Here is a 26,815-nt window from a genome sequence, read left to right on the forward strand (position 1 = left end):
GGACCCAAGGAAGGAGAGGAGAGAGAGGGGGGGACCCAAGGAAGGAGAGGAGAGGACCCAAGGAAGGAGAGAAGAGAGAGGAGGGGACCCAAGGAAGGAGAGGAGAGAGAGGGGGGGACCCAAGGAAGGAGAGGAGAGGACCCAAGGAAGGAGAGAAGAGAGAGGAGGGGACCCAAGGAAGGAGAGGAGAGAGAGGGGGGGGACCCAAGGAAGGAGAGGACCCAAGGAAGGTAGAGGAGAGGGAGAGGGAAGGGCAAAAGCTAAACTTGTGTATTGAGTTTACAGTAAAGTACAGGCTGCCGTTTTAAAACATTTATTAACAGTTATAACTGGATCATAAAAATAAACAGGTCGGAAAGCTATTTGGGTGAAAGACTGTTGTCATAGCATTGGCTGGTTATTTGACTCCTCATCCTCCTGTTAATGCTAATATAAACGGTTTCCTGTTTCCGAGCCAATTCAGACTCTGTTCCTGTGTCCCAAAAGCCTATCAGAACACAAATCAAACCATCCCTCCATCAACACAAAAGAAAAAACCTCCCTCTTTCCCATTTCCACCCCTCCATACAGCATGACACCTTCCCTTCCCCCCCAGCAGCCATAACACCAAGACAAAGAGAGTGGGGAGCGGGTGAGAAGATATAGGAGGGGGACAAGGAGATGGGAGTGCAGGACTGTAAAGAGACAGGAGGCAGATGGAGGAGGGAGGGGGGGGGGCAGATACAAAAGAGAACAGAGATCATGAATAAAACAAAAATATAATAACATCTGTGGTAAACTAGACCAAAAACAAGGGGATGAAAGAACAGAGGGAGGGGAAGAAGAACAAGAAGAGGAAGGCAAGAGGAACAGCAGAACGGTAGAATGATGTAACACATTAGAAGATCCATCTGCATCTGTCTCGAGTCTCCTGGTCTGATGATCTCACATCCCTCCCCCTGGGCTGGGGTCTCCTGGTCTGATGATCTCACATCCCTCTCCCTGGGCTGGGGTCTCCTGGTCTGATGATCTCACATCCCTCCCCCTGGGCTGGGGTCTGCTGGGCTGGGGTTCCTGGAGGTGTGTGTATCTAGGAGCGGGAGCGTGAGTGTCGTGGCGAGTAGCGTGGAGAGGCCCGGCTGCGTCGCGGCGGTGAGAAGCTGCGTGAGCGGCTGTTGCTACGCCCGTTGCTACGGCTCCGAGAGCGGGAGCGTCCGTAACTGGGGCTGCGAGGTCCATCCACCTTCACACGCACGTAGGCAGTCTCTCCCTACACACACACACACACACACACACACACACACACACACACACACACACACACACACACACACACACACACACACACACACACACACACACACACACACACACACACACACACACACACACACACACACACACACACACACACACACAGAGAGGGGAGAGAAAGTTGCCCAAGACGCACATTCCAGTGTACAGTTCTAGTTTTGAAAATGTGTTTTCGGACTGATGCCCAACTGAGCTACTCAATGCATCCTCAATGAGCGCTGATGAAGATTTTATACAGTGGCTTGGAAATACAATAACATTTCACAACAAGGCAAATCATTATACTGAACAAAAATACAACCGCAACATGTAAAGTGTTGGTCCCATGTTTCATGAGCTGAAATAAAAGATCCCAGAAATGTTCCATAGGCACAAAAAGCTGATTTCTCACAAAATTGTTTACATCCCTGATAGCGAGCATTTCTCCTTCGCCAAGATAATCCATCCACCTGACAGGTGTGGCAGATCAAGAAGATGATTAAACTGCCTAATCATTACACAGGTGCACCTTGTGCTGGGGGACAATAAAAGGCCACTGTAAAATGTGCAGTTTTGTCACAACACAACATCACAGATGTACAATTGGCATGCTGACTACAGGAATGTCAACCAGAGCTGTTGCCAGAGAATTTTTGTTCATTTCTCCAATGTATTTTTAGAGAATTTGACAGTACGTCCAACCGGCCTCACAACCACACCAGCCCTTTCACGTCCAGCTTCTTCACCTGTGGGATCGTCAGACCAGCCACAAGGACAGCTGATGAAACTGAGGAGTATTTGGTCTGTAATAAAGCCATTTTGTGGGTTGAAAAACTCACTGATAAACAGGGCCTGCCTCCCCAGTGGGTGGGCCTACGCCCCTCCAGCCCAGCCATGGCAACGCTCCTCCCCAGTGGGTGGGCCTACGCCCCCTCCAGCCCACCCATGGCAACGCTCCTCCCCAGTGGGTGGGGCAACGCTCCTCCCCAGTGGGTGGGGCAACGCCCCCAGCCCACCCATGGCAACGCTCCTCCCCAGTGGGTGGGGCAACACTCCTCCCCAGTGGGTGGGCCCACGCCCCCAGCCCACCCATGGCAACGCTCCTCTCCAGTGGGTGGGCCTACGCCCCCTCCAGCCCACCCATGGCAACGCTCCTCCCCAGTGGGTGGGGCAACACTCCTCCCCAGTGGGTGGGCCCACGCCCCTCCAGCCCACCCATGGCAACGCTCCTCCCCAGTGGGTGGGCCTACGCCCCCTCCAGCCCACCCATGGCAACGCTCCTCCCCAGTGGGTGGGGCAACGCTCCTCCCCAGTGGGTGGGCCTACGCCCCTCCAGCCCACCCATGGCAACGCTCCTCCCCAGTGGGTGGGCCTATGCCCCTCCAGCCCACCCATGGCAACGCTCCTCCCCAGTGGGTGGGGCAACGCTCCTCCCCAGTGGGTGGGGCAACGCTCCTCCCAGTGGGTGGGCCTCCCCCCTCCAGCCCACCCATGGCAACGCTCCTCCCCAGTGGGTGGGCCTACGCCCCCTCCAGCCCACCCATGGCAACGCTCCTCCCCAGTGGGTGGGGCAACGCTCCTCCCAGTGGGTGGGCCTACGCCCCCTCCAGCCCACCCATGGCAACGCTCTTCCCCAGTGGGTGGGGCAACGCCCTCCCCAGTGGGTGGGCCTACGCCTCCTCCAGCCCACCCATGGCAACGCTCCTCCCCAGTGGGTGGGGCAACGCTCCTCCCCAGTGGGTGGGCCTACGCCCCCTCCAGCCCACCCATGGCAACGCTCCTCCCCAGTGGGTGGGGCAACGCTCCTCCCCAGTGGGTGGGCCTCGCCCCCTCCAGCCCACCCATGGCAACGCTCCTCCCCAGTGGGTGGGCCTATGCCCCCAGCCCACCCATGGCAACGCTCCTCCCCAGTGGGTGGGGCAACGCTCCTCCCCAGTGGGTGGGCCTACGCCCCTCCAGCCCACCCATGGCAACGCTCCTCCCCAGTGGGTGGGCCTACGCCCCCCAGCCCACCCATGGCAACGCTCCTCCCCAGTGGGTGGGGCAACGCTCCTCCCCAGTGGGTGGGCCTACACCCCTCCAGCCCACCCATGGCAACGCTCCTCCCAGTGGGTGGGCCTCGCCCCCTCCAGCCCACCCATCCATTGCAACGCTCCTCCCCAGTGGGTGGGGCAACGCTCCTCCCCAGTGGGTGGGCCTACGCCCCCTCCAGCCCACCCATGGCAACGCTCCTCCCCAGTGGGTGGGCCTATGCCCCTCCAGCCCACCCATGGCAACGCTCCTCCCCAGTGGGTGGGGCAACGCTCCTCCCCAGTGGGTGGGGCAACGCCCTCCTCCCCAGTGGGTGGGCCTACGCCCTCCAGCCCACCCATGGCAACGCTCCTCCCCAGTGGGTGGGCCTACGCCCCTCCAGCCCACCCATGGCAACGCTCCTCCCCAGTGGGTGGGGCAACGCTCCTCCCCAGTGGGTGGGCCTACGCCCCCCAGCCCACCCATGGCAACGCTCTTCCCCAGTGGGTGGGGCAACGCTCCTCCCCAGTGGGTGGGCCTACGCCCCCAGCCCACCCATGGCAACGCTCTTCCCCAGTGGGTGGGGCAACGCTCCTCCCCAGTGGGTGGGCCCACGCCCCCCAGCCCACCCATGGCAACGCTCCTCCCCAGTGGGTGGGGCAACGCTCCTCCCCAGTGGGTGGGCCTACGCCCCCTCCAGCCCACCCATGGCAACGCTCCTCCCCAGTGGGTGGGGCAACGCTCCTCCCCAGTGGGTGGGCCTACGCCCCCTCCAGCCCACCCATGGCAACGCTCTTCCCCAGTGGGTGGGGCAACGCTCCTCCCCCAGTGGGTGGGCCGCCCTCCCCAGTGGGTGGGCGCCCCCTCCAGCCCACCCATGGCAACGCTCCTCCCCAGTGGGTGGGGCAACGCTCCTCCCCAGTGGGTGGGCCAACGCCCCTCCAGCCCACCCATGGCAACGCTCCTCCCCAGTGGGTGGGCCCACGCCCCCAGCCCACCCAGTGGGTGGGGCAACGCTCCTCCCCAGTGGGTGGGCCTCGCGCCCCCCAGCCCACCCATGGCAACGCTCCTCCCCAGTGGGGTGGGGCCCCAGTGGGTGGGCCCACGCCCCCCTCCAGCCCACCCCCATGGCAACGCTCCTCCCCAGTGGGTGGGGCAACGCCCACCCATGGCCTCCCCAGTGGGTGGGCCCACGCCCCCCCTCCAGCCCACCCATGGCAACGCTCCTCCCCAGTGGGTGGGGCCTCCTCCCCAGTGGGTGGGCCCCCCTCCAGCCCACCCATGGCAACGCTCCCCCAGTGGGTGGGGCCCCAGTGGGTGGGCCTACGCCCCTCCAGCCCACCCATGGCAACGCTCCTCCCCCAGTGGGTGGGGCAACGCTCCTCCCCAGTGGGTGGGCCTGCCCCCAGCCCACCCATGGCAACGCTCCTCCCCAGTGGGTGGGCCCTCCCCAGTGCCCCCCTCCAGCCCACCCATGGCAACGCTCCTCCCCAGTGGGTGGGGCAACGCCCTCCCCAGTGGGTGGGCCTCCCCCTCCAGCCCACCCATGGCAACGCTCCTCCCCAGTGGGTGGGGCAACGCTCCTCCCCAGTGGGTGGGCCTACGCCCCCCAGCCCACCCATGGCAACGCTCCTCCCAGTGGGGGGCAACGCTGGGGTGGGCCTACGCCCTCCAGCCCAGCCCCCCCAGCCCACCCATGGCAACGCCCTCCCAGTGGGTGGGCCTACGCCCCCTCCAGCCCACCCATGCAACGCTCCTCCCAGTGGGTGGGCCTACGCCCCCTCCAGCCCACCCATGGCAACGCTCCTCCCCAGTGGGTGTGGGTGGGCCTACGCCCCCTCCAGCCCACCCATGGCAACGCTCCTCCCCAGTGGGTGGGGCAACGCCCTCCCCCAGTGGCAACGTGGGGTGGGCCTACGCCCCCTCCAGCCCACCCATGGCAACGCTCCTCCCCAGTGGGTGGGGCCGCTCCTCCAGCCCAGTGGGTGGGCGCCCCTCCAGCCCACCCATGGCAACGCTCCTCCCAGTGGGTGGGGCCCACGCCCCCAGCCCACCCATGGCCTCCTCCCCAGTGGGTGGGCCCGCCCCCTCCAGCCCACCCATGGCAACGCTCCTCCCCCCAGTGGGTGGGGCAACACTCCTCCCCAGTGGGTGGGCCACGCCCCCTCCAGCCCACCCATGGCAACGCTCCTCCCCAGTGGGTGGGCCTACGCCCCTCCAGCCCAGCCATGGCAACGCCCAGCCATGGCCTCCCCCCAGTGGGTGGGCCCACGCCCCCTCCAGCCCAGCCATGGCAGCCACGCCCCAGCCAGCCATGGCAACACTCCTCCCCAGTGGGTGGGCCCACGCCCCCCCCAGCCCAGCCATGGCAACGCTCCTCCCCAGTGGGTGGGCCCACGCCCCCCCCAGCCCAGCCATGGCAACACTCCTCCCCAGTGGGTGGGCCCACGCCCCCCCCAGCCCAGCCATGGCAACGCTCCTCCCCAGTGGGTGGGCCCACGCCCCCCCAAGCCCAGCCATGGCAACGCTCCTCCCCAGTGGGTGGGCCTACGCCCCCTCCAGCCCAGCCATGGCAACACTCCTCCCCAGTGGGTGGGCCCACGCCCCCTCCAGCCCAGCCATGGCAACGCTCCTCCCCAGTGGGTGGGCCCACGCCCCCCCCAGCCCAGCCATGGCAACGCTCCTCCCCAGTGGGTGGGCCCACGCCCCCTCCAGCCCAGCCATGGCAACACTCCTCCCCAGTGGGTGGGCCCACGCCCCCTCCAGCCCAGCCATGGCAACACTCCTCCCCAGTGGGTGGGCCCACGCCCCCCCAAGCCCAGCCATGGCAACGCTCCTCCCCAGTGGGTGGGCCTACGCCCCCCCAAGCCCAGCCATGGCAACACTCCTCCCCAGTGGGTGGGCCCACGCCCCCCCAGCCCAGCCATGGCAACGCTCCTCCCCAGTGGGTGGGCCCACGCCCCCTCCAGCCCAGCCATGGCAACGCTCCTCCCCAGTGGGTGGGCCCACGCCCCCTCCAGCCCAGCCATGGCAACGCTCCTCCCCAGTGGGTGGGCCCACGCCCCCTCCAGCCCAGCCATGGCAACGCTCCTCCCCAGTGGGTGGGCCCACGCTCCTCCCCAGTGGGTGGGCCCACGCCCCCCCAAGCCCAGCCATGGCAACGCTCCTCCCCAGTGGGTGGGCCTACGCCCCCTCCAGCCCAGCCATGGCAACACTCCTCCCCAGTGGGTGGGCCCACGCCCCCAGCCCAGCCATGCCCCCTCCCCAGCCCAGCCCAGCCATGGCAACGCTCCTCCCCAGTGGGTGGGCCTACGCCCCCCAGCCCACCCATGGCAACACTCCTCCCCAGTGGGTGGGGCCACCCCCAGCCCACCCATGGCAACACTCCTCCCCAGTGGGTGGGGCCACGCCCCCAGCCCACCCATGGCAACACTCCTCCCCAGTGGGTGGGCCCACGCCCCCAGCCCAGCCATGGCAACGCTCCTCCCCAGTGGGTGGGCCTACGCTCCTGCCCCCAGTGGGTGGGCCTACGCCCCCTCCAGCCCAGCCATGGCAACGCTCCTCCCCAGTGGGTGGGCCTACGCTCCTGCCCAGTGGGTGGGCCTACGCCCCCAGCCCAGCCATGGCAACGCTCCTCTCCCCAGTGGGTGGGCCAGCCATGGCCCCTCCAGCCCACGCCCCCCAGCCCAGCCATGGCAACGCTCCTCCCCAGTGGGTGGGCCTACGCTCCCAGCCCAGTGGGTGGGCCCCCCCCCCAGCCCACGCCCCCCTCCAGCCCAGCCATGGCAACGCTCCTCCCCAGTGGGTGGGCCCAGCCACGCTCCTCCCCAGTGGGTGGGCCTACGCTCCTGCCCAGTCATGGCTACGCTCCTGCCCAGTCATGGCTACGCTCCTGCCCAGTCATGGCTACGCTCCTGCCCAGTCATGGCTACGCTCCTGCCCAGTCATGGCTACGCTCCTGCCCAGTCATGGCTACGCTCCTGCCCAGTCATGGCTACGCTCCTGCCCAGTCATGGCTACGCTCCTGCCCAGTCATGGCTACGCTCCTGCCCAGTCATGGCTACGCTCCTGCCCAGTCATGGCTACGCTCCTGCCCAGTCATGGCTACGCTCCTGCCCAGTCATGGCTACGCTCCTGCCCAGTCATGGCTACGCTCCTCCCCCAGTCATGGCTACGCTCCTGCCCAGTCATGGCTACGCTCCTGCCCAGTCATGGCTACGCTCCTGCCCAGTCATGGCTACGCTCCTGCCCAGTCATGGCTACGCTCCTGCCCAGTCATGGCTACGCTCCTGCCCAGTCATGGCTACGCTCCTGCCCAGTCATGGCTACGCTCCTGCCCAGTCATGGCTACGCTCCTGCCCAGTCATGGCTACGCTCCTGCCCAGTCATGGCTACGCTCCTGCCCAGTCATGGCTACGCTCCTGCCCAGTCATGGCTACGCTCCTGCCCAGTCATGGCTACGCTCCTGCCCAGTCATGGCTACGCTCCTCCCCAGTCATGGCTACGCTCCTGCCCAGTCATGGCTACGCTCCTGCCCAGTCATGGCTACGCTCCTGCCCAGTCATGGCTACGCTCCTGCCCAGTCATGGCTACGCTCCTGCCCAGTCATGGCTACGCTCCTGCCCAGTCATGGCTACGCTCCTGCCCAGTCATGGCTACGCTCCTGCCCAGTCATGGCTACGCTCCTGCCCAGTCATGGCTACGCTCCTGCCCAGTCATGGCTACGCTCCTGCCCAGTCATGGCTACGCTCCTGCCCAGTCATGGCTACGCTCCTGCCCAGTCATGGCTACGCTCCTGCCCAGTCATGGCTACGCTCCTGCCCAGTCATGGCTACGCTCCTGCCCAGTCATGGCTACGCTCCTGCCCAGTCATGGCTACGCTCCTGCCCAGTCATGGCTACGCTCCTGCCCAGTCATGGCTACGCTCCTGCCCAGTCATGGCTACGCTCCTCCCAGTCATGGCTACGCTCCTGCCCAGTCATGGCTACGCTCCTGCCCAGTCATGGCTACGCTCCTGCCCAGTCATGGCTACGCTCCTGCCCACATGGCTACGCTCCTGCCCAGTCATGGCTACGCTCCTGCCCAGTCATGGCTACGCTCCTGCCCAGTCATGGCTACGCTCCTGCCCAGTCATGGCTACGCTCCTGCCCAGTCATGGCTACGCTCCTCCCCAGTCATGGCTACGCTCCTCCCCAGTCATGGCTACGCTCCTCCCAGTCATGGCTACGCTCCTGCCCAGTCATGGCTACGCTCCTGCCCAGTCATGGCTACGCTCCTGCCCAGTCATGGCTACGCTCCTGCCCAGTCATGGCTACGCTCCTGCCCAGTCATGGCTACGCTCCTGCCCAGTCATGGCTACGCTCCTCCCCAGTCATGGCTACGCTCCTGCCCAGTCATGGCTACGCTCCTGCCCAGTCATGGCTACGCTCCTGCCCAGTCATGGCTACGCTCCTGCCCAGTCATGGCTACGCTCCTGCCCAGTCATGGCTACGCTCCTGCCCAGTCATGGCTACGCTCCTGCCCAGTCATGGCTACGCTCCTGCCCAGTCATGGCTACGCTCCTCCCCAGTCATGGCTACGCTCCTCCCCAGTCATGGCTACGCTCCTCCCCAGTCATGGCTACGCTCCTGCCCAGTCATGGCTACGCTCCTGCCCAGTCATGGCTACGCTCCTGCCCAGTCATGGCTACGCTCCTGCCCAGTCATGGCTACGCTCCTCCCCAGTCATGGCTACGCTCCTCCCCAGTCATGGCTACGCTCCTCCCCAGTCATGGCTACGCTCCTCCCCAGTCATGGCTACGCTCCTGCCCAGTCATGGCTACGCTCCTGCCCAGTCATGGCTACGCTCCTCCCCAGTCATGGCTACGCTCCTCCCCAGTCATGGCTACGCTCCTCCCCAGTCATGGCTACGCTCCTCCCCAGTCATGGCTACGCTCCTCCCCAGTCATGGCTACGCTCCTGCCCAGTCATGGCTACGCTCCTCCCCAGTCATGGCTACGCTCCTCCCCAGTCATGGCTACGCTCCTCCCCAGTCATGGCTACGCTCCTCCCCAGTCATGGCTACGCTCCTGCCCAGTCATGGCTACGCTCCTGCCCAGTCATGGCTACGCTCCTCCCCAGTCATGGCTACGCTCCTCCCCAGTCATGGCTACGCTCCTGCCCAGTCATGGCTACGCTCCTGCCCAGTCATGGCTACGCTCCTGCCCAGTCATGGCTACGCTCCTGCCCAGTCATGGCTACGCTCCTGCCCAGTCATGGCTACGCTCCTCCCCAGTCATGGCTACGCTCCTGCCCAGTCATGGCTACGCTCCTGCCCAGTCATGGCTACGCTCCTGCCCAGTCATGGCTACGCTCCTGCCCAGTCATGGCTACGCTCCTGCCCAGTCATGGCTACGCTCCTGCCCAGTCATGGCTACGCTCCTGCCCAGTCATGGCTACGCTCCTGCCCAGTCATGGCTACGCTCCTCCCCAGTCATGGCTACGCTCCTCCCCAGTCATGGCTACGCTCCTCCCCAGTCATGGCTACGCTCCTGCCCAGTCATGGCTACGCTCCTGCCCAGTCATGGCTACGCTCCTGCCCAGTCATGGCTACGCTCCTGCCCAGTCATGGCTACGCTCCTCCCCAGTCATGGCTACGCTCCTCCCCAGTCATGGCTACGCTCCTCCCCAGTCATGGCTACGCTCCTCCCCAGTCATGGCTACGCTCCTGCCCAGTCATGGCTACGCTCCTGCCCAGTCATGGCTACGCTCCTCCCCAGTCATGGCTACGCTCCTCCCCAGTCATGGCTACGCTCCTCCCCAGTCATGGCTACGCTCCTGGCTCCCCCCAGTCATGGCTACGCTCCTCCCCAGTCATGGCTACGCTCCTGCCCAGTCATGGCTACGCTCCTCCCCAGTCATGGCTACGCTCCTCCCCAGTCATGGCTACGCTCCTCCCCAGTCATGGCTACGCTCCTGCCCAGTCATGGCTACGCTCCTGCCCAGTCATGGCTACGCTCCTCCCCAGTCATGGCTACGCTCCTCCCCAGTCATGGCTACGCTCCTGCCCAGTCATGGCTACGCTCCTGCCCAGTCATGGCTACGCTCCTGCCCAGTCATGGCTACGCTCCTGCCCAGTCATGGCTACGCTCCTGCCCAGTCATGGCTACGCTCCTGCCCAGTCATGGCTACGCTCCTGCCCAGTCATGGCTACGCTCCTCCCCAGTCATGGCTACGCTCCTGCCCAGTCATGGCTACGCTCCTGCCCAGTCATGGCTACGCTCCTGCCCAGTCATGGCTACGCTCCTGCCCAGTCATGGCTACGCTCCTGCCCAGTCATGGCTACGCTCCTGCCCAGTCATGGCTACGCTCCTGCCCAGTCATGGCTACGCTCCTCCCCAGTCATGGCTACGCTCCTCCCCAGTCATGGCTACGCTCCTCCCCAGTCATGGCTACGCTCCTCCCCAGTCATGGCTACGCTCCTGCCCAGTCATGGCTACGCTCCTGCCCAGTCATGGCTACGCTCCTGCCCAGTCATGGCTACGCTCCTCCCCAGTGGGTGGGCCTACGCTCCTCCCCAGTGGGTGGGCCTACGCCCCCTCCAGCCCACCCATGGCAACGCTCCTCCCCAGTGGGTGGGCCTACGCTCCTCCCCAGTGGGTGGGCCTACGCTCCTCCCCAGTGGGTGGGCCTACGCTCCTCCCCAGTCATGGCTACGCTCCTGCCCAGTCATGGCTACGCTCCTGCCCAGTCATGGCTACGCTCCTGCCCAGTCATGGCTACGCTCCTCCCCAGTCATGGCTACGCTCCTCCCCAGTCATGGCTACGCTCCTCCCCAGTCATGGCTACGCTCCTCCCCAGTCATGGCTACGCTCCTGCCCAGTCATGGCTACGCTCCTCCCCAGTCATGGCTACGCTCCTCCCCAGTCATGGCTACGCTCCTCCCCAGTCATGGCTACGCTCCTGCCCAGTCATGGCTACGCTCCTGCCCAGTCATGGCTACGCTCCTCCCCAGTCATGGCTACGCTCCTCCCCAGTCATGGCTACGCTCCTGCCCAGTCATGGCTACGCTCCTGCCCAGTCATGGCTACGCTCCTGCCCAGTCATGGCTACGCTCCTGCCCAGTCATGGCTACGCTCCTGCCCAGTCATGGCTACGCTCCTGCCCAGTCATGGCTACGCTCCTGCCCAGTCATGGCTACGCTCCTCCCCAGTCATGGCTACGCTCCTGCCCAGTCATGGCTACGCTCCTGCCCAGTCATGGCTACGCTCCTGCCCAGTCATGGCTACGCTCCTGCCCAGTCATGGCTACGCTCCTGCCCAGTCATGGCTACGCTCCTGCCCAGTCATGGCTACGCTCCTCCCCAGTCATGGCTACGCTCCTGCCCAGTCATGGCTACGCTCCTGCCCAGTCATGGCTACGCTCCTGCCCAGTCATGGCTACGCTCCTGCCCAGTCATGGCTACGCTCCTCCCCAGTCATGGCTACGCTCCTGCCCAGTCATGGCTACGCTCCTGCCCAGTCATGGCTACGCTCCTGCCCAGTCATGGCTACGCTCCTGCCCAGTCATGGCTACGCTCCTGCCCAGTCATGGCTACGCTCCTCCCCAGTCATGGCTACGCTCCTGCCCAGTCATGGCTACGCTCCTGCCCAGTCATGGCTACGCTCCTGCCCAGTCATGGCTACGCTCCTGCCCAGTCATGGCTACGCTCCTGCCCAGTCATGGCTACGCTCCTGCCCAGTCATGGCTACGCTCCTGCCCAGTCATGGCTACGCTCCTCCCCAGTCATGGCTACGCTCCTCCCCAGTCATGGCTACGCTCCTCCCCAGTCATGGCTACGCTCCTCCCCAGTCATGGCTACGCTCCTGCCCAGTCATGGCTACGCTCCTGCCCAGTCATGGCTACGCTCCTGCCCAGTCATGGCTACGCTCCTGCCCAGTCATGGCTACGCTCCTCCCCAGTGGGTGGGCCTACGCTCCTCCCCAGTGGGTGGGCCTCGCCCCTCCAGCCCACCCATGGCAACGCTCCTCCCCAGTGGGTGGGCCTACGCTCCTCCCCAGTGGGTGGGCCTACGCTCCTCCCCAGTGGGTGGGCCTACGCTCCTCCCCAGTCATGGCTACGCTCCTGCCCAGTCATGGCTACGCTCCTGCCCAGTCATGGCTACGCTCCTGCCCAGTCATGGCTACGCTCCTCCCCAGTCATGGCTACGCTCCTCCCCAGTCATGGCTACGCTCCTCCCCAGTCATGGCTACGCTCCTCCCCAGTCATGGCTACGCTCCTGCCCAGTCATGGCTACGCTCCTCCCCAGTCATGGCTACGCTCCTCCCCAGTCATGGCTACGCTCCTCCCCAGTCATGGCTACGCTCCTGCCCAGTCATGGCTACGCTCCTGCCCAGTCATGGCTACGCTCCTCCCCAGTCATGGCTACGCTCCTCCCCAGTCATGGCTACGCTCCTGCCCAGTCATGGCTACGCTCCTGCCCAGTCATGGCTACGCTCCTGCCCAGTCATGGCTACGCTCCTGCCCAGTCATGGCTACGCTCCTGCCCAGTCATGGCTACGCTCCTGCCCAGTCATGGCTACGCTCCTGCCCAGTCATGGCTACGCTCCTCCCCAGTCATGGCTACGCTCCTGCCCAGTCATGGCTACGCTCCTGCCCAGTCATGGCTACGCTCCTGCCCAGTCATGGCTACGCTCCTGCCCAGTCATGGCTACGCTCCTGCCCAGTCATGGCTACGCTCCTGCCCAGTCATGGCTACGCTCCTGCCCAGTCATGGCTACGCTCCTCCCCAGTCATGGCTACGCTCCTGCCCAGTCATGGCTACGCTCCTCCCCAGTGGGTGGGCCTACGCTCCTCCCCAGTGGGTGGGCCTACGCTCCTCCCCAGTGGGTGGGCCTACGCCCCCTCCAGCCCAGCCATGGCAACACTCCTCCCCAGTGGGTGGGCCTACGCTCCCTCCAGCCCAGCCATGGCAACGCTCCTCCCCAGTGGGTGGGCCTACGCTCCCTCCAGCCCAGCCATGGCAACGCTCCTCCCCAGTGGGTGGGCCTACGCTCCTCCCCAGTCATGGCTACGCTCCTCCCCAGTCATGGCTACGCTCCTGCCCAGTCATGGCTACGCTCCTCCCCAGTGGGTGGGCCTACGCTCCTGCCCAGTCATGGCTACGCTCCTCCCCAGTCATGGCTACGCTCCTGCCCAGTCATGGCTACGCTCCTGCCCAGTCATGGCTACGCTCCTCCCCAGTCATGGCTACGCTCCTGCCCAGTCATGGCTACGCTCCTGCCCAGTCATGGCAACGCTCCTCCCCAGTGGGTGGGCCTACGCTCCTGCCCAGTCATGGCTACGCTCCTCCCCAGTCATGGCTACGCTCCTGCCCAGTCATGGCTACGCTCCTGCCCAGTCATGGCTACGCTCCTGCCCAGTCATGGCTACGCTCCTGCCCAGTCATGGCTACGCTCCTGCCCAGTCATGGCTACGCTCCTGCCCAGTCATGGCTACGCTCCTGCCCAGTCATGGCTACGCTCCTCCCCAGTCATGGCTACGCTCCTCCCCAGTCATGGCTACGCTCCTCCCCAGTCATGGCTACGCTCCTCCCCAGTCATGGCTACGCTCCTGCCCAGTCATGGCTACGCTCCTGCCCAGTCATGGCTACGCTCCTGCCCAGTCATGGCTACGCTCCTCCCCAGTGGGTGGGCCTACGCTCCTCCCCAGTGGGTGGGCCTACGCCCCCTCCAGCCCACCCATGGCAACGCTCCTCCCCAGTGGGTGGGCCTACGCTCCTCCCCAGTGGGTGGGCCTACGCTCCTCCCCAGTGGGTGGGCCTACGCTCCTCCCCAGTCATGGCTACGCTCCTGCCCAGTCATGGCTACGCTCCTGCCCAGTCATGGCTACGCTCCTGCCCAGTCATGGCTACGCTCCTCCCCAGTCATGGCTACGCTCCTCCCCAGTCATGGCTACGCTCCTCCCCCAGTCATGGCTACGCTCCTCCCCAGTCATGGCTACGCTCCTGCCCAGTCATGGCTACGCTCCTCCCCAGTCATGGCTACGCTCCTCCCCAGTCATGGCTACGCTCCTCCCCAGTCATGGCTACGCTCCTGCCCAGTCATGGCTACGCTCCTGCCCAGTCATGGCTACGCTCCTCCCCAGTCATGGCTACGCTCCTCCCCAGTCATGGCTACGCTCCTGCCCAGTCATGGCTACGCTCCTGCCCAGTCATGGCTACGCTCCTGCCCAGTCATGGCTACGCTCCTGCCCAGTCATGGCTACGCTCCTGCCCAGTCATGGCTACGCTCCTGCCCAGTCATGGCTACGCTCCTGCCCAGTCATGGCTACGCTCCTCCCCAGTCATGGCTACGCTCCTGCCCAGTCATGGCTACGCTCCTGCCCAGTCATGGCTACGCTCCTGCCCAGTCATGGCTACGCTCCTGCCCAGTCATGGCTACGCTCCTGCCCAGTCATGGCTACGCTCCTGCCCAGTCATGGCTACGCTCCTGCCCAGTCATGGCTACGCTCCTCCCCAGTCATGGCTACGCTCCTGCCCAGTCATGGCTACGCTCCTCCCCAGTGGGTGGGCCTACGCTCCTCCCCAGTGGGTGGGCCTACGCTCCTCCCCAGTGGGTGGGCCTACGCCCCCTCCAGCCCAGCCATGGCAACACTCCTCCCCAGTGGGTGGGCCTACGCTCCCTCCAGCCCAGCCATGGCAACGCTCCTCCCCAGTGGGTGGGCCTACGCTCCCTCCAGCCCAGCCATGGCAACGCTCCTCCCCAGTGGGTGGGCCTACGCTCCCTCCAGCCCAGCCATGGCAACGCTCCTCCCCAGTGGGTGGGCCTACGCTCCTCCCCAGTCATGGCTACGCTCCTCCCCAGTCATGGCTACGCTCCTGCCCAGTCATGGCTACGCTCCTCCCCAGTGGGTGGGCCTACGCTCCTGCCCAGTCATGGCTACGCTCCTCCCCAGTCATGGCTACGCTCCTGCCCAGTCATGGCTACGCTCCTGCCCAGTCATGGCTACGCTCCTCCCCAGTCATGGCTACGCTCCTGCCCAGTCATGGCTACGCTCCTGCCCAGTCATGGCAACGCTCCTCCCCAGTGGGTGGGCCTACGCTCCTGCCCAGTCATGGCTACGCTCCTCCCCAGTCATGGCTACGCTCCTGCCCAGTCATGGCTACGCTCCTGCCCAGTCATGGCTACGCTCCTGCCCAGTCATGGCTACGCTCCTGCCCAGTCATGGCTACGCTCCTGCCCAGTCATGGCTACGCTCCTGCCCAGTCATGGCTACGCTCCTGCCCAGTCATGGCTACGCTCCTCCCCAGTCATGGCTACGCTCCTCCCCAGTCATGGCTACGCTCCTCCCCAGTCATGGCTACGCTCCTCCCCAGTCATGGCTACGCTCCTGCCCAGTCATGGCTACGCTCCTGCCCAGTCATGGCTACGCTCCTGCCCAGTCATGGCTACGCTCCTCCCCAGTGGGTGGGCCTACGCTCCTCCCCAGTGGGTGGGCCTACGCCCCTCCAGCCCACCCATGGCAACGCTCCTCCCCAGTGGGTGGGCCTACGCTCCTCCCCAGTGGGTGGGCCTACGCTCCTCCCCAGTGGGTGGGCCTACGCTCCTCCCCAGTCATGGCTACGCTCCTGCCCAGTCATGGCTACGCTCCTGCCCAGTCATGGCTACGCTCCTGCCCAGTCATGGCTACGCTCCTCCCCCAGTCATGGCTACGCTCCTCCCCAGTCATGGCTACGCTCCTCCCCAGTCATGGCTACGCTCCTCCCCAGTCATGGCTACGCTCCTGCCCAGTCATGGCTACGCTCCTCCCCAGTCATGGCTACGCTCCTCCCCAGTCATGGCTACGCTCCTCCCCAGTCATGGCTACGCTCCTGCCCAGTCATGGCTACGCTCCTGCCCAGTCATGGCTACGCTCCTCCCCAGTCATGGCTACGCTCCTCCCCAGTCATGGCTACGCTCCTGCCCAGTCATGGCTACGCTCCTGCCCAGTCATGGCTACGCTCCTGCCCAGTCATGGCTACGCTCCTGCCCAGTCATGGCTACGCTCCTGCCCAGTCATGGCTACGCTCCTGCCCAGTCATGGCTACGCTCCTGCCCAGTCATGGCTACGCTCCTCCCCAGTCATGGCTACGCTCCTGCCCAGTCATGGCTACGCTCCTGCCCAGTCATGGCTACGCTCCTGCCCAGTCATGGCTACGCTCCTGCCCAGTCATGGCTACGCTCCTGCCCAGTCATGGCTACGCTCCTGCCCAGTCATGGCTACGCTCCTGCCCAGTCATGGCTACGCTCCTCCCCAGTCATGGCTACGCTCCTGCCCAGTCATGGCTACGCTCCTCCCCAGTGGGTGGGCCTACGCTCCTCCCCAGTGGGTGGGCCTACGCTCCTCCCCAGTGGGTGGGCCTACGCCCCTCCAGCCCAGCCATGGCAACACTCCTCCCCAGTGGGTGGGCCTACGCTCCCTCCAGCCCAGCCATGGCAACGCTCCTCCCCAGTGGGTGGGCCTACGCTCCCTCCAGCCCAGCCATGGCAACGCTCCTCCCAGTGGGTGGGCCTACGCTCCTCCCAGTGGGTGGGCCTACGCTCCTCCCCAGTGGGTGGGCCTACGCTCCTCCCCAGTGGGTGGGCCTACGCTCCTCCCCAGTGGGTGGGCCTACGCTCCTCCCCAGTGGGTGGGCCTACGCTCCTCCCCAGTGGGTGGGCCTACGCTCCTCCCCAGTGGGTGGGCCTACGCTCCTCCCCAGTGGGTGGGCCTACGCTCCTCCCCAGTGGGTGGGCCTACGCTCCTCCCCAGTGGGTGGGCCTACGCTCCCTCCTCCCCAGTGGGTGGGCCTACGCTCCTCCCCAGTGGGTGGGCCCCTCGCTCCTCCCCAGTGGGTGGGCCTACGCTCCTCCCCAGTCATGGCTACGCTCCTGCCCAGTCATGGCTACGCTCCTGCCCAGTCATGGCTACGCTCCTGCCCAGTCATGGCTACGCTCCTCCCCAGTCATGGCTACGCTCCTCCCCAGTCATGGCTACGCTCCTCCCCAGTCATGGCTACGCTCCTCCCCAGTCATGGCTACGCTCCTGCCCAGTCATGGCTACGCTCCTCCCCAGTCATGGCTACGCTCCTCCCCAGTCATGGCTACGCTCCTCCCCAGTCATGGCTACGCTCCTGCCCAGTCATGGCTACGCTCCTGCCCAGTCATGGCTACGCTCCTCCCCAGTCATGGCTACGCTCCTCCCCAGTCATGGCTACGCTCCTGCCCAGTCATGGCTACGCTCCTGCCCAGTCATGGCTACGCTCCTGCCCAGTCATGGCTACGCTCCTGCCCAGTCATGGCTACGCTCCTGCCCAGTCATGGCTACGCTCCTGCCCAGTCATGGCTACGCTCCTGCCCAGTCATGGCTACGCTCCTCCCCAGTCATGGCTACGCTCCTGCCCAGTCATGGCTACGCTCCTGCCCAGTCATGGCTACGCTCCTGCCCAGTCATGGCTACGCTCCTGCCCAGTCATGGCTACGCTCCTGCCCAGTCATGGCTACGCTCCTGCCCAGTCATGGCTACGCTCCTGCCCAGTCATGGCTACGCTCCTCCCCAGTCATGGCTACGCTCCTGCCCAGTCATGGCTACGCTCCTCCCCAGTGGGTGGGCCTACGCTCCTCCCCAGTGGGTGGGCCTACGCTCCTCCCCAGTGGGTGGGCCTACGCCCCCTCCAGCCCAGCCATGGCAACACTCCTCCCCAGTGGGTGGGCCTACGCTCCCTCCAGCCCAGCCATGGCAACGCTCCTCCCCAGTGGGTGGGCCTACGCTCCCTCCAGCCCAGCCATGGCAACGCTCCTCCCCAGTGGGTGGGCCTACGCTCCTCCCCAGTCATGGCTACGCTCCTCCCCAGTCATGGCTACGCTCCTGCCCAGTCATGGCTACGCTCCTCCCCAGTGGGTGGGCCTACGCTCCTGCCCAGTCATGGCTACGCTCCTCCCCAGTCATGGCTACGCTCCTGCCCAGTCATGGCTACGCTCCTGCCCAGTCATGGCTACGCTCCTCCCCAGTCATGGCTACGCTCCTGCCCAGTCATGGCTACGCTCCTGCCCAGTCATGGCAACGCTCCTCCCCAGTGGGTGGGCCTACGCTCCTGCCCAGTCATGGCTACGCTCCTCCCCAGTCATGGCTACGCTCCTGCCCAGTCATGGCTACGCTCCTGCCCAGTCATGGCTACGCTCCTGCCCAGTCATGGCTACGCTCCTGCCCAGTCATGGCTACGCTCCTGCCCAGTCATGGCTACGCTCCTGCCCAGTCATGGCTACGCTCCTGCCCAGTCATGGCTACGCTCCTCCCCAGTCATGGCTACGCTCCTCCCCAGTCATGGCTACGCTCCTCCCCAGTCATGGCTACGCTCCTCCCCAGTCATGGCTACGCTCCTGCCCAGTCATGGCTACGCTCCTGCCCAGTCATGGCTACGCTCCTGCCCAGTCATGGCTACGCTCCTCCCAGTGGGTGGGCCTACGCTCCTCCCCAGTGGGTGGGCCTACGCCCCTCCAGCCCACCCATGGCAACGCTCCTCCCCAGTGGGTGGGCCTACGCTCCTCCCCAGTGGGTGGGCCTACGCTCCTCCCCAGTGGGTGGGCCTACGCTCCTCCCCAGTCATGGCTACGCTCCTGCCCAGTCATGGCTACGCTCCTGCCCAGTCATGGCTACGCTCCTGCCCAGTCATGGCTACGCTCCTCCCAGTCATGGCTACGCTCCTCCCCAGTCATGGCTACGCTCCTCCCCAGTCATGGCTACGCTCCTCCCCAGTCATGGCTACGCTCCTGCCCAGTCATGGCTACGCTCCTCCCAGTCATGGCTACGCTCCTCCCCAGTCATGGCTACGCTCCTCCCCAGTCATGGCTACGCTCCTGCCCAGTCATGGCTACGCTCCTGCCCAGTCATGGCTACGCTCCTCCCCAGTCATGGCTACGCTCCTCCCCAGTCATGGCTACGCTCCTGCCCAGTCATGGCTACGCTCCTGCCCAGTCATGGCTACGCTCCTGCCCAGTCATGGCTACGCTCCTGCCCAGTCATGGCTACGCTCCTGCCCAGTCATGGCTACGCTCCTGCCCAGTCATGGCTACGCTCCTGCCCAGTCATGGCTACGCTCCTCCCCAGTCATGGCTACGCTCCTGCCCAGTCATGGCTACGCTCCTGCCCAGTCATGGCTACGCTCCTGCCCAGTCATGGCTACGCTCCTGCCCAGTCATGGCTACGCTCCTGCCCAGTCATGGCTACGCTCCTGCCCAGTCATGGCTACGCTCCTGCCCAGTCATGGCTACGCTCCTCCCCAGTCATGGCTACGCTCCTGCCCAGTCATGGCTACGCTCCTCCCAGTGGGTGGGCCTACGCTCCTCCCCAGTGGGTGGGCCTACGCTCCTCCCCAGTGGGTGGGCCTACGCCCCTCCAGCCCAGCCATGGCAACACTCCTCCCCAGTGGGTGGGCCTACGCTCCCTCCAGCCCAGCCATGGCAACGCTCCTCCCAGTGGGTGGGCCTCGCTCCTCCAGCCCAGCCATGGCAACGCTCCTCCCCAGTGGGTGGGCCTACGCTCCCTCCAGCCCAGCCATGGCAACGCTCCTCCCCAGTGGGTGGGCCTACGCTCCTCCCCAGTCATGGCTACGCTCCTCCCCAGTCATGGCTACGCTCCTGCCCAGTCATGGCTACGCTCCTCCCCAGTGGGTGGGCCTACGCTCCTGCCCAGTCATGGCTACGCTCCTCCCCAGTCATGGCTACGCTCCTGCCCAGTCATGGCTACGCTCCTGCCCAGTCATGGCTACGCTCCTCCCCAGTCATGGCTACGCTCCTGCCCAGTCATGGCTACGCTCCTGCCCAGTCATGGCAACGCTCCTCCCCAGTGGGTGGGCCTACGCTCCTGCCCAGTCATGGCTACGCTCCTCCCCAGTCATGGCTACGCTCCTGCCCAGTCATGGCTACGCTCCTGCCCAGTCATGGCTACGCTCCTGCCCAGTCATGGCTACGCTCCTGCCCAGTCATGGCTACGCTCCTGCCCAGTCATGGCTACGCTCCTGCCCAGTCATGGCTACGCTCCTGCCCAGTCATGGCTACGCTCCTCCCCAGTCATGGCTACGCTCCTCCCCAGTCATGGCTACGCTCCTCCCCAGTCATGGCTACGCTCCTCCCCAGTCATGGCTACGCTCCTGCCCAGTCATGGCTACGCTCCTGCCCAGTCATGGCTACGCTCCTGCCCAGTCATGGCTACGCTCCTCCCCAGTGGGTGGGCCTACGCTCCTCCCCAGTGGGTGGGCCTACGCCCCCTCCAGCCCACCCATGGCAACGCTCCTCCCCAGTGGGTGGGCCTACGCTCCTCCCCAGTGGGTGGGCCCTACGCTCCTCCCCAGTGGGTGGGCCTACGCTCCTCCCCAGTCATGGCTACGCTCCTGCCCAGTCATGGCTACGCTCCTGCCCAGTCATGGCTACGCTCCTGCCCAGTCATGGCTACGCTCCTCCCCAGTCATGGCTACGCTCCTCCCCAGTCATGGCTACGCTCCTCCCCAGTCATGGCTACGCTCCTCCCCAGTCATGGCTACGCTCCTGCCCAGTCATGGCTATGCTCCTCCCCAGTCATGGCTACGCTCCTCCCCAGTCATGGCTACGCTCCTCCCCAGTCATGGCTACGCTCCTGCCCAGTCATGGCTACGCTCCTGCCCAGTCATGGCTACGCTCCTCCCCAGTCATGGCTACGCTCCTCCCCAGTCATGGCTACGCTCCTGCCCAGTCATGGCTACGCTCCTGCCCAGTCATGGCTACGCTCCTGCCCAGTCATGGCTACGCTCCTGCCCAGTCATGGCTACGCTCCTGCCCAGTCATGGCTACGCTCCTGCCCAGTCATGGCTACGCTCCTGCCCAGTCATGGCTACGCTCCTCCCCAGTCATGGCTACGCTCCTGCCCAGTCATGGCTACGCTCCTGCCCAGTCATGGCTACGCTCCTGCCCAGTCATGGCTACGCTCCTGCCCAGTCATGGCTACGCTCCTGCCCAGTCATGGCTACGCTCCTGCCCAGTCATGGCTACGCTCCTGCCCAGTCATGGCTACGCTCCTCCCCAGTCATGGCTACGCTCCTGCCCAGTCATGGCTACGCTCCTCCCCAGTGGGTGGGCCTACGCTCCTCCCCAGTGGGTGGGCCTACGCTCCTCCCCAGTGGGTGGGCCTACGCTCCCTCCAGCCCACCCATGGCAACGCTCCTCCCCAGTGGGTGGGCCTACGCTCCCTCCAGCCCACCCATGGCAACGCTCCTCCCCAGTGGGTGGGCCTACGCTCCCTCCAGCCCACCCATGGCAACGCTCCTCCCCAGTGGGTGGGCCTACGCTCCTCCCCAGTGGGTGGGCCTACGCTCCTCCCCAGTGGGTGGGCCTACGCTCCTCCCCAGTGGGTGGGCCTACGCTCCTCCCCAGTGGGTGGGCCTACGCTCCTCCCCAGTGGGTGGGCCTACGCTCCTCCCCAGTGGGTGGGCCTACGCTCCTCCCCAGTGGGTGGGCCTACGCTCCTCCCCAGTGGGTGGGCCTACGCTCCTCCCCAGTGGGTGGGCCTACGCTCCTCCCCAGTGGGTGGGCCTACGCTCCTGCCCAGTCATGGCAACACTCCTCCCCAGTGGGTGGGCCTACGCTCCTGCCCAGTCATGGCAACACTCCTCCCCAGTGGGTGGGGCCACGCCCCCCAGCCCAGCCATGGCAACACTCCTCCCCAGTGGGTGGGCCTACGCCCCCTCCTCCCCAGTGGGTGGGCCTACGCTCCTCCCCAGTGGGTGGGGCCACGCCCCTCCAGCCCAGCCATGGCAACGCTCCTCCCCAGTGGGTGGGCCTACGCTCCTCCCCAGTGGGTGGGCCTACGCTCCTCCCCAGTGGGTGGGCCTACGCTCCTCCCCAGTGGGTGGGCCTACGCTCCTCCCCAGTGGGTGGGGCCACGCCCCCTCCAGCCCAGCCATGGCAACGCTCCTCCCCAGTGGGTGGGCCTACGCTCCTCCCCAGTGGGTGGGCCTACGCTCCTCCCCAGTGGGTGGGCCTACGCTCCTGCCCAGTCATGGCAACACTCCTCCCCAGTGGGTGGGGCCACGCCCCTCCAGCCCAGCCATGGCAACACTCCTCCCCAGTGGGTGGGCCCTACGCCCCCTCCTCCCCAGTGGGTGGGCCTACGCTCCTCCCCAGTGGGTGGGGCCACGCCCCTCCAGCCCAGCCATGGCAACGCTCCTCCCCAGTGGGTGGGCCTACGCTCCTCCCCAGTGGGTGGGCCTACGCTCCTCCCCAGTGGGTGGGCCTCGCTCCTCCCCAGTGGGTGGGCCTACGCTCCTCCCCAGTGGGTGGGGCCACGCCCCCTCCAGCCCAGCCATGGCAACGCTCCTCCCCAGTGGGTGGGCCTCGCTCCTCCCCAGTGGGTGGGCCTACGCTCCTCCCCAGTGGGTGGGCCTACGCTCCTCTCCAGTGGGTGGGCCTACGCTCCTCCCCAGTGGGTGGGCCTACGCTCCTGCCCAGTGGGTGGGCCTACGCTCCTCCCCAGTGGGTGGGCCTACGCTCCTCCCCAGTGGGTGGGCCTACGCTCCTCCCCAGTGGGTGGGCCTACGCTCCTCCCCAGTGGGTGGGCCTACGCTCCTCCCCAGTGGGTGGGCCTACGCTCCTCCCCAGTGGGTGGGCCTACGCTCCTCCCCAGTGGGTGGGCCTACGCTCCTCCCCAGTGGGTGGGCCTACGCTCCTCCCCAGTGGGTGGGCCTACGCTCCTCCCCAGTGGGTGGGCCTACGCTCCTCCCCAGTCATGTGAAATCCATGGATTAAGGCCTAATTGATTTATTTAAATTGACTGATTTCCTGATATGAACTGTAACTCAGTAAAATCGTTGAAACGGTTTTGTTTATATATTTTTGTTTAGAAAAAAGTATGAACATCTTTTGTCATAATTTCGATGTTGCCAGATTGACTTGAGATGGAGAATAACATTAGCTAGCTAGCTCAGATTTTGGGGGAAAACACTGGATTTTAGCTAGCTAATGTTAACATTGCTAGCTATTTTTGGCTAACTTTGCTTGCCATTGACAATATTGCCATCTGCCTAAAGTAAATGTGACGACATGATAACAACGGCAAAGTAGTTTCCTACTAAATATTTGCCTACTTAGAGAATGCCAAGTGTGCAAAGCTGTCATCAAGGCAAAGGGTGGCTATTTGAAGAATCTCAAATACATAAAATATATTTAGTTTTAACACTTTTTTTGGTTACTACATGATTCCATGTGTTATTTCATAGTTCTTCTACAATAATAGAAAATAGTCCAAATAAAAGAAAAACCCTGGAATGAGTAGGTGTGGCCAAACTTCTGACATGTACAGTAGTATGTCACGGCCTAAATATATGTTATAACAGTGTTATGATCATATTATAAACAGGTTATGACAAGCTGTTAACCGGTATGACATTTGACATGGTTATAACAGTGTTATGATCATATTATAAACAGGTTATGACAAGCTGTTAACCGGTATGACATTTGACATGGTTATAACAGTGTTATGATCATATTATAAACAGGTTATGACAAGCTGTTAACCGGTATGACATTTGACATGGTTATAACAGTGTTATGATCATATTATAAACAGGTTATGACAAGCTGTTAACCGGTATGACATTTGACATGGTTATAACAGTGTTATGATGCTGGGTGTCAAGTAAAGTGTTACCCAAATGTAATATAGGTTTGTGTTTCTTGCAGTCAATTTACAGACTACAAATGATTTGTAATTTGTTGATGATCCCTGATTTAGAGAACAGGATGCCTTCTGGGACACAGACCCAGTCTTATTCCTTGGATTCCAGACCAACCTGACCTCTAACCCTTGACCTACCTCGTGGGAGCGGAACTTTGTGTTGTCCAGCTTGCGGACAGCGTAGGTCATGTCCTCCTTGCGTACGAACTCCACCACGCCGGTACCGTCCCGGAACACGTCAGCGTAACATACATCACCTGCCTCGCGCATGTGGTCCTTTAGGTCCTGCCAGCTACCACTAGAGGGGAGACCTGGAGAGGGAGGAGGAGGTGGTAGAGGGGCAACACAGTAAAGACAGGAGGAGACCTGGAGAGGGAGGAGGAGGTGGTAGAGGGGCAACACAGTAAAGACAGGAGGAGACCTGGAGAGGGAGGAGGAGGTGGTAGAGGGGCAACACAGTAAAGACAGGAGGAGACCTGGAGAGGGAGGAGGAGGTGGTAGAGGGGCAACACAGTAAAGACAGGAGGAGACCTGGAGAGGGAGGAGGAGGTGGTAGAGGGGCAACACAGTAAAGACAGGAGGAGACCTGGAGAGGGAGGAGGAGGTGGTAGAGGGGCAACACAGTAAAGACAGGAGGAGACCTGGAGAGGGAGGAGGAGGTGGTAGAGGGGCAACACAGTAAAGACAGGAGGAGACCTGGAGAGGACAGCAGCACAGTAAAGACAGGAGGAGACCTGGAGAGGGAGGAGGAGGTGGTAGAGGGGCAACACAGTAAAGACAGGAGGAGACCTGGAGAGGACAGCAGCACAGTAAAGACAGGAGGAGACCTGGAGAGGGAGGAGGAGGTGGTAGAGGGGCAACACAGTAAAGACAGGAGGAGACCTGGAGAGGACAGCAGCACAGTAAAGACAGGAGGAGACCTGGAGAGGGAGGAGGAGGTGGTAGAGGGGCAACACAGTAAAGACAGGAGGAGACCTGGAGAGGGAGGAGGAGGTGGTAGAGGGGCAACACAGTAAAGACAGGAGGAGACCTGGAGAGGACAGCAGCACAGTAAAGACAGGAGGAGACCTGGAGAGGGAGGAGGAGGTGGTAGAGGGGCAACACAGTAAAGACAGGAGGAGACCTGGAGAGGGAGGAGGAGGTGGTAGAGGGGCCACACAGTAAAGACAGGAGGAGACCTGGAGAGGGAGGAGGAGGTGGTAGAGGGGCAACACAGTAAAGACAGGAGGAGACCTGGAGAGGGAGGAGGAGGTGGTAGAGGGGCAACACAGTAAAGACAGGAGGAGACCTGGAGAGGACAGCAGCACAGTAAAGACAGGAGGAGACCTGGAGAGGGAGGAGGAGGTGGTAGAGGGGCAACACAGTAAAGACAGGAGGAGACCTGGAGAGGGAGGAGGAGGTGGTAGAGGGGCAACACAGTAAAAACAGGAGGAGACCTGGAGAGGACAGCAGCACAGTAAAGACAGGAGGAGACCTGGAGAGGGAGGAGGAGGTGGTAGAGGGGCAACACAGTAAAGACAGGAGGAGACCTGGAGAGGGAGGAGGAGGTGGTAGAGGGGCAACACAGTAAAGACAGGAGGAGACCTGGAGAAGGAGGAGGAGGTGGTAGAGGGGCAACACAGTAAAGACAGGAGGAGACCTGGAGAGGGAGGAGGAGGTGGTAGAGGGGCAACACAGTAAAGACAGGAGGAGACCTGGAGAGGAGGACAGCAGCACAGTAAAGACAGGAGGAGACCTGGAGAGGGAGGAGGAGGTGGTAGAGGGGCAACACAGTAAAGACAGGAGGAGTCCTGGAGAGGACAGCAGCACAGTAAAGACAGGAGGAGACCTGGAGAGGAGGACAGCAGCACAGTAAAGACAGGAGGAGTCCTGGAGAGGAGGACAGCAGCACAGTAAAGACAGGAGGAGACCTGGAGAGGAGGACAGCAGCACAGTAAAGACAGGAGGAGACCTGGAGAGGAGGACAGCAGCACAGTAAAGACAGGAGGAGTCCTGGAGAGGAGGACAGCAGCACAGTAAAGACAGGAGGAGACCTGGAGAGGACAGCAGCACAGTAAAGACAGGAGGAGTCCTGGAGAGGAGGACAGCAGCACAGTAAAGACAGGAGGAGACCTGGAGAGGAGGACAGCAGCACAGTAAAGACAGGAGGAGTCCTGGAGAGGAGGACAGCACAGTAAAGACAGGGTCCCGCCAGCTACCGCTAGGGGAGAGACCACCATGCAGACAGTCGAACCAGACACAAACACAGAGCTAAGCCACACACTGACCGGAGACGATGACCCGGTACTCAGAGCGTCGTGATGGAGGTCCATATCTTCCTCTGGGTCCTCCACCGTCACCACCGCCCCTTCCACCGCCCATCCCCCCTCTCCCCCCGCCACGACCACTACGGGGGAACTCCACCCGGAGACGGTAACCATCGTAGTCATAACCATCACGACCGTGCACCGCATCATCAGCATCCCTGGGACACACACAAAATAGATAGACACACACAGACAGTTAGGTTGAGATTGTTCCACAGTTAGCTACTTCCCTCTGCCTGCACCGTAAGCTCCTCTGAACAGGACATTCCACAGTTAGCTACTTCCCTCTGCCTGCACCGTAAGCTCTTCTGAACAGGACATTCCACAGTTAGCTACTTCCCTCTGCCTGCACCGTAAGCTCCTCTGAACAGGACATTCCACAGTTAGCTACTTCCCTCTGCCTGCACCGTAAGCTCCTCTGAACAGGACATTCCACAGTTAGCTACTTCCCTCTGCCTGCACCGTAAGCTCCTCTGAACAGGACATTCCACAGTTAGCTACTTCCCTCTGCCTGCACCGTAAGCT

General features: G+C 63.7%; 1 protein-coding gene across 50 annotated transcripts in view; it reads right to left on the reverse strand.

The window, feature by feature from the left end:
• Window positions 1-297: 297 nt before the first annotated feature.
• The window catches only part of LOC127933003 (serine/arginine-rich splicing factor 1B-like), a 41,657-nt gene continuing 15,139 nt past the window's right edge, over window positions 298-26,815 (reverse strand). Inside the window, exons 2-10 of one of the 50 annotated variants that reach the window (XM_052529127.1) lie at window positions 26,097-26,448; window positions 25,720-26,017; window positions 25,459-25,568; window positions 25,311-25,365; window positions 25,053-25,272; window positions 24,905-24,959; window positions 24,719-24,866; window positions 24,123-24,680; window positions 298-1,249 (exon numbers count right to left, since the gene is read on the reverse strand). In XM_052529127.1, coding sequence (XP_052385087.1) covers window positions 1,070-1,249; window positions 24,123-24,680; window positions 24,719-24,866; window positions 24,905-24,959; window positions 25,053-25,272; window positions 25,311-25,365; window positions 25,459-25,568; window positions 25,720-26,017; window positions 26,097-26,446 — 1,974 coding nt within the window. In that variant the 5' untranslated portion in view covers window positions 26,447-26,448 and the 3' untranslated portion in view covers window positions 298-1,069. Of the gene's footprint in view, window positions 1,250-24,122; window positions 25,366-25,420; window positions 25,569-25,719; window positions 26,018-26,096; window positions 26,449-26,815 lie in introns of all 50 variants that reach the window. The other 49 variants (XM_052529128.1, XM_052529126.1, XM_052529131.1 and 46 more) reach the window with 49 other exon arrangements.

This window comes from Oncorhynchus keta, chromosome 11, assembly GCF_023373465.1.
Source record: "Oncorhynchus keta strain PuntledgeMale-10-30-2019 chromosome 11, Oket_V2, whole genome shotgun sequence".
NCBI lineage: Eukaryota > Metazoa > Chordata > Actinopteri > Salmoniformes > Salmonidae > Oncorhynchus > Oncorhynchus keta.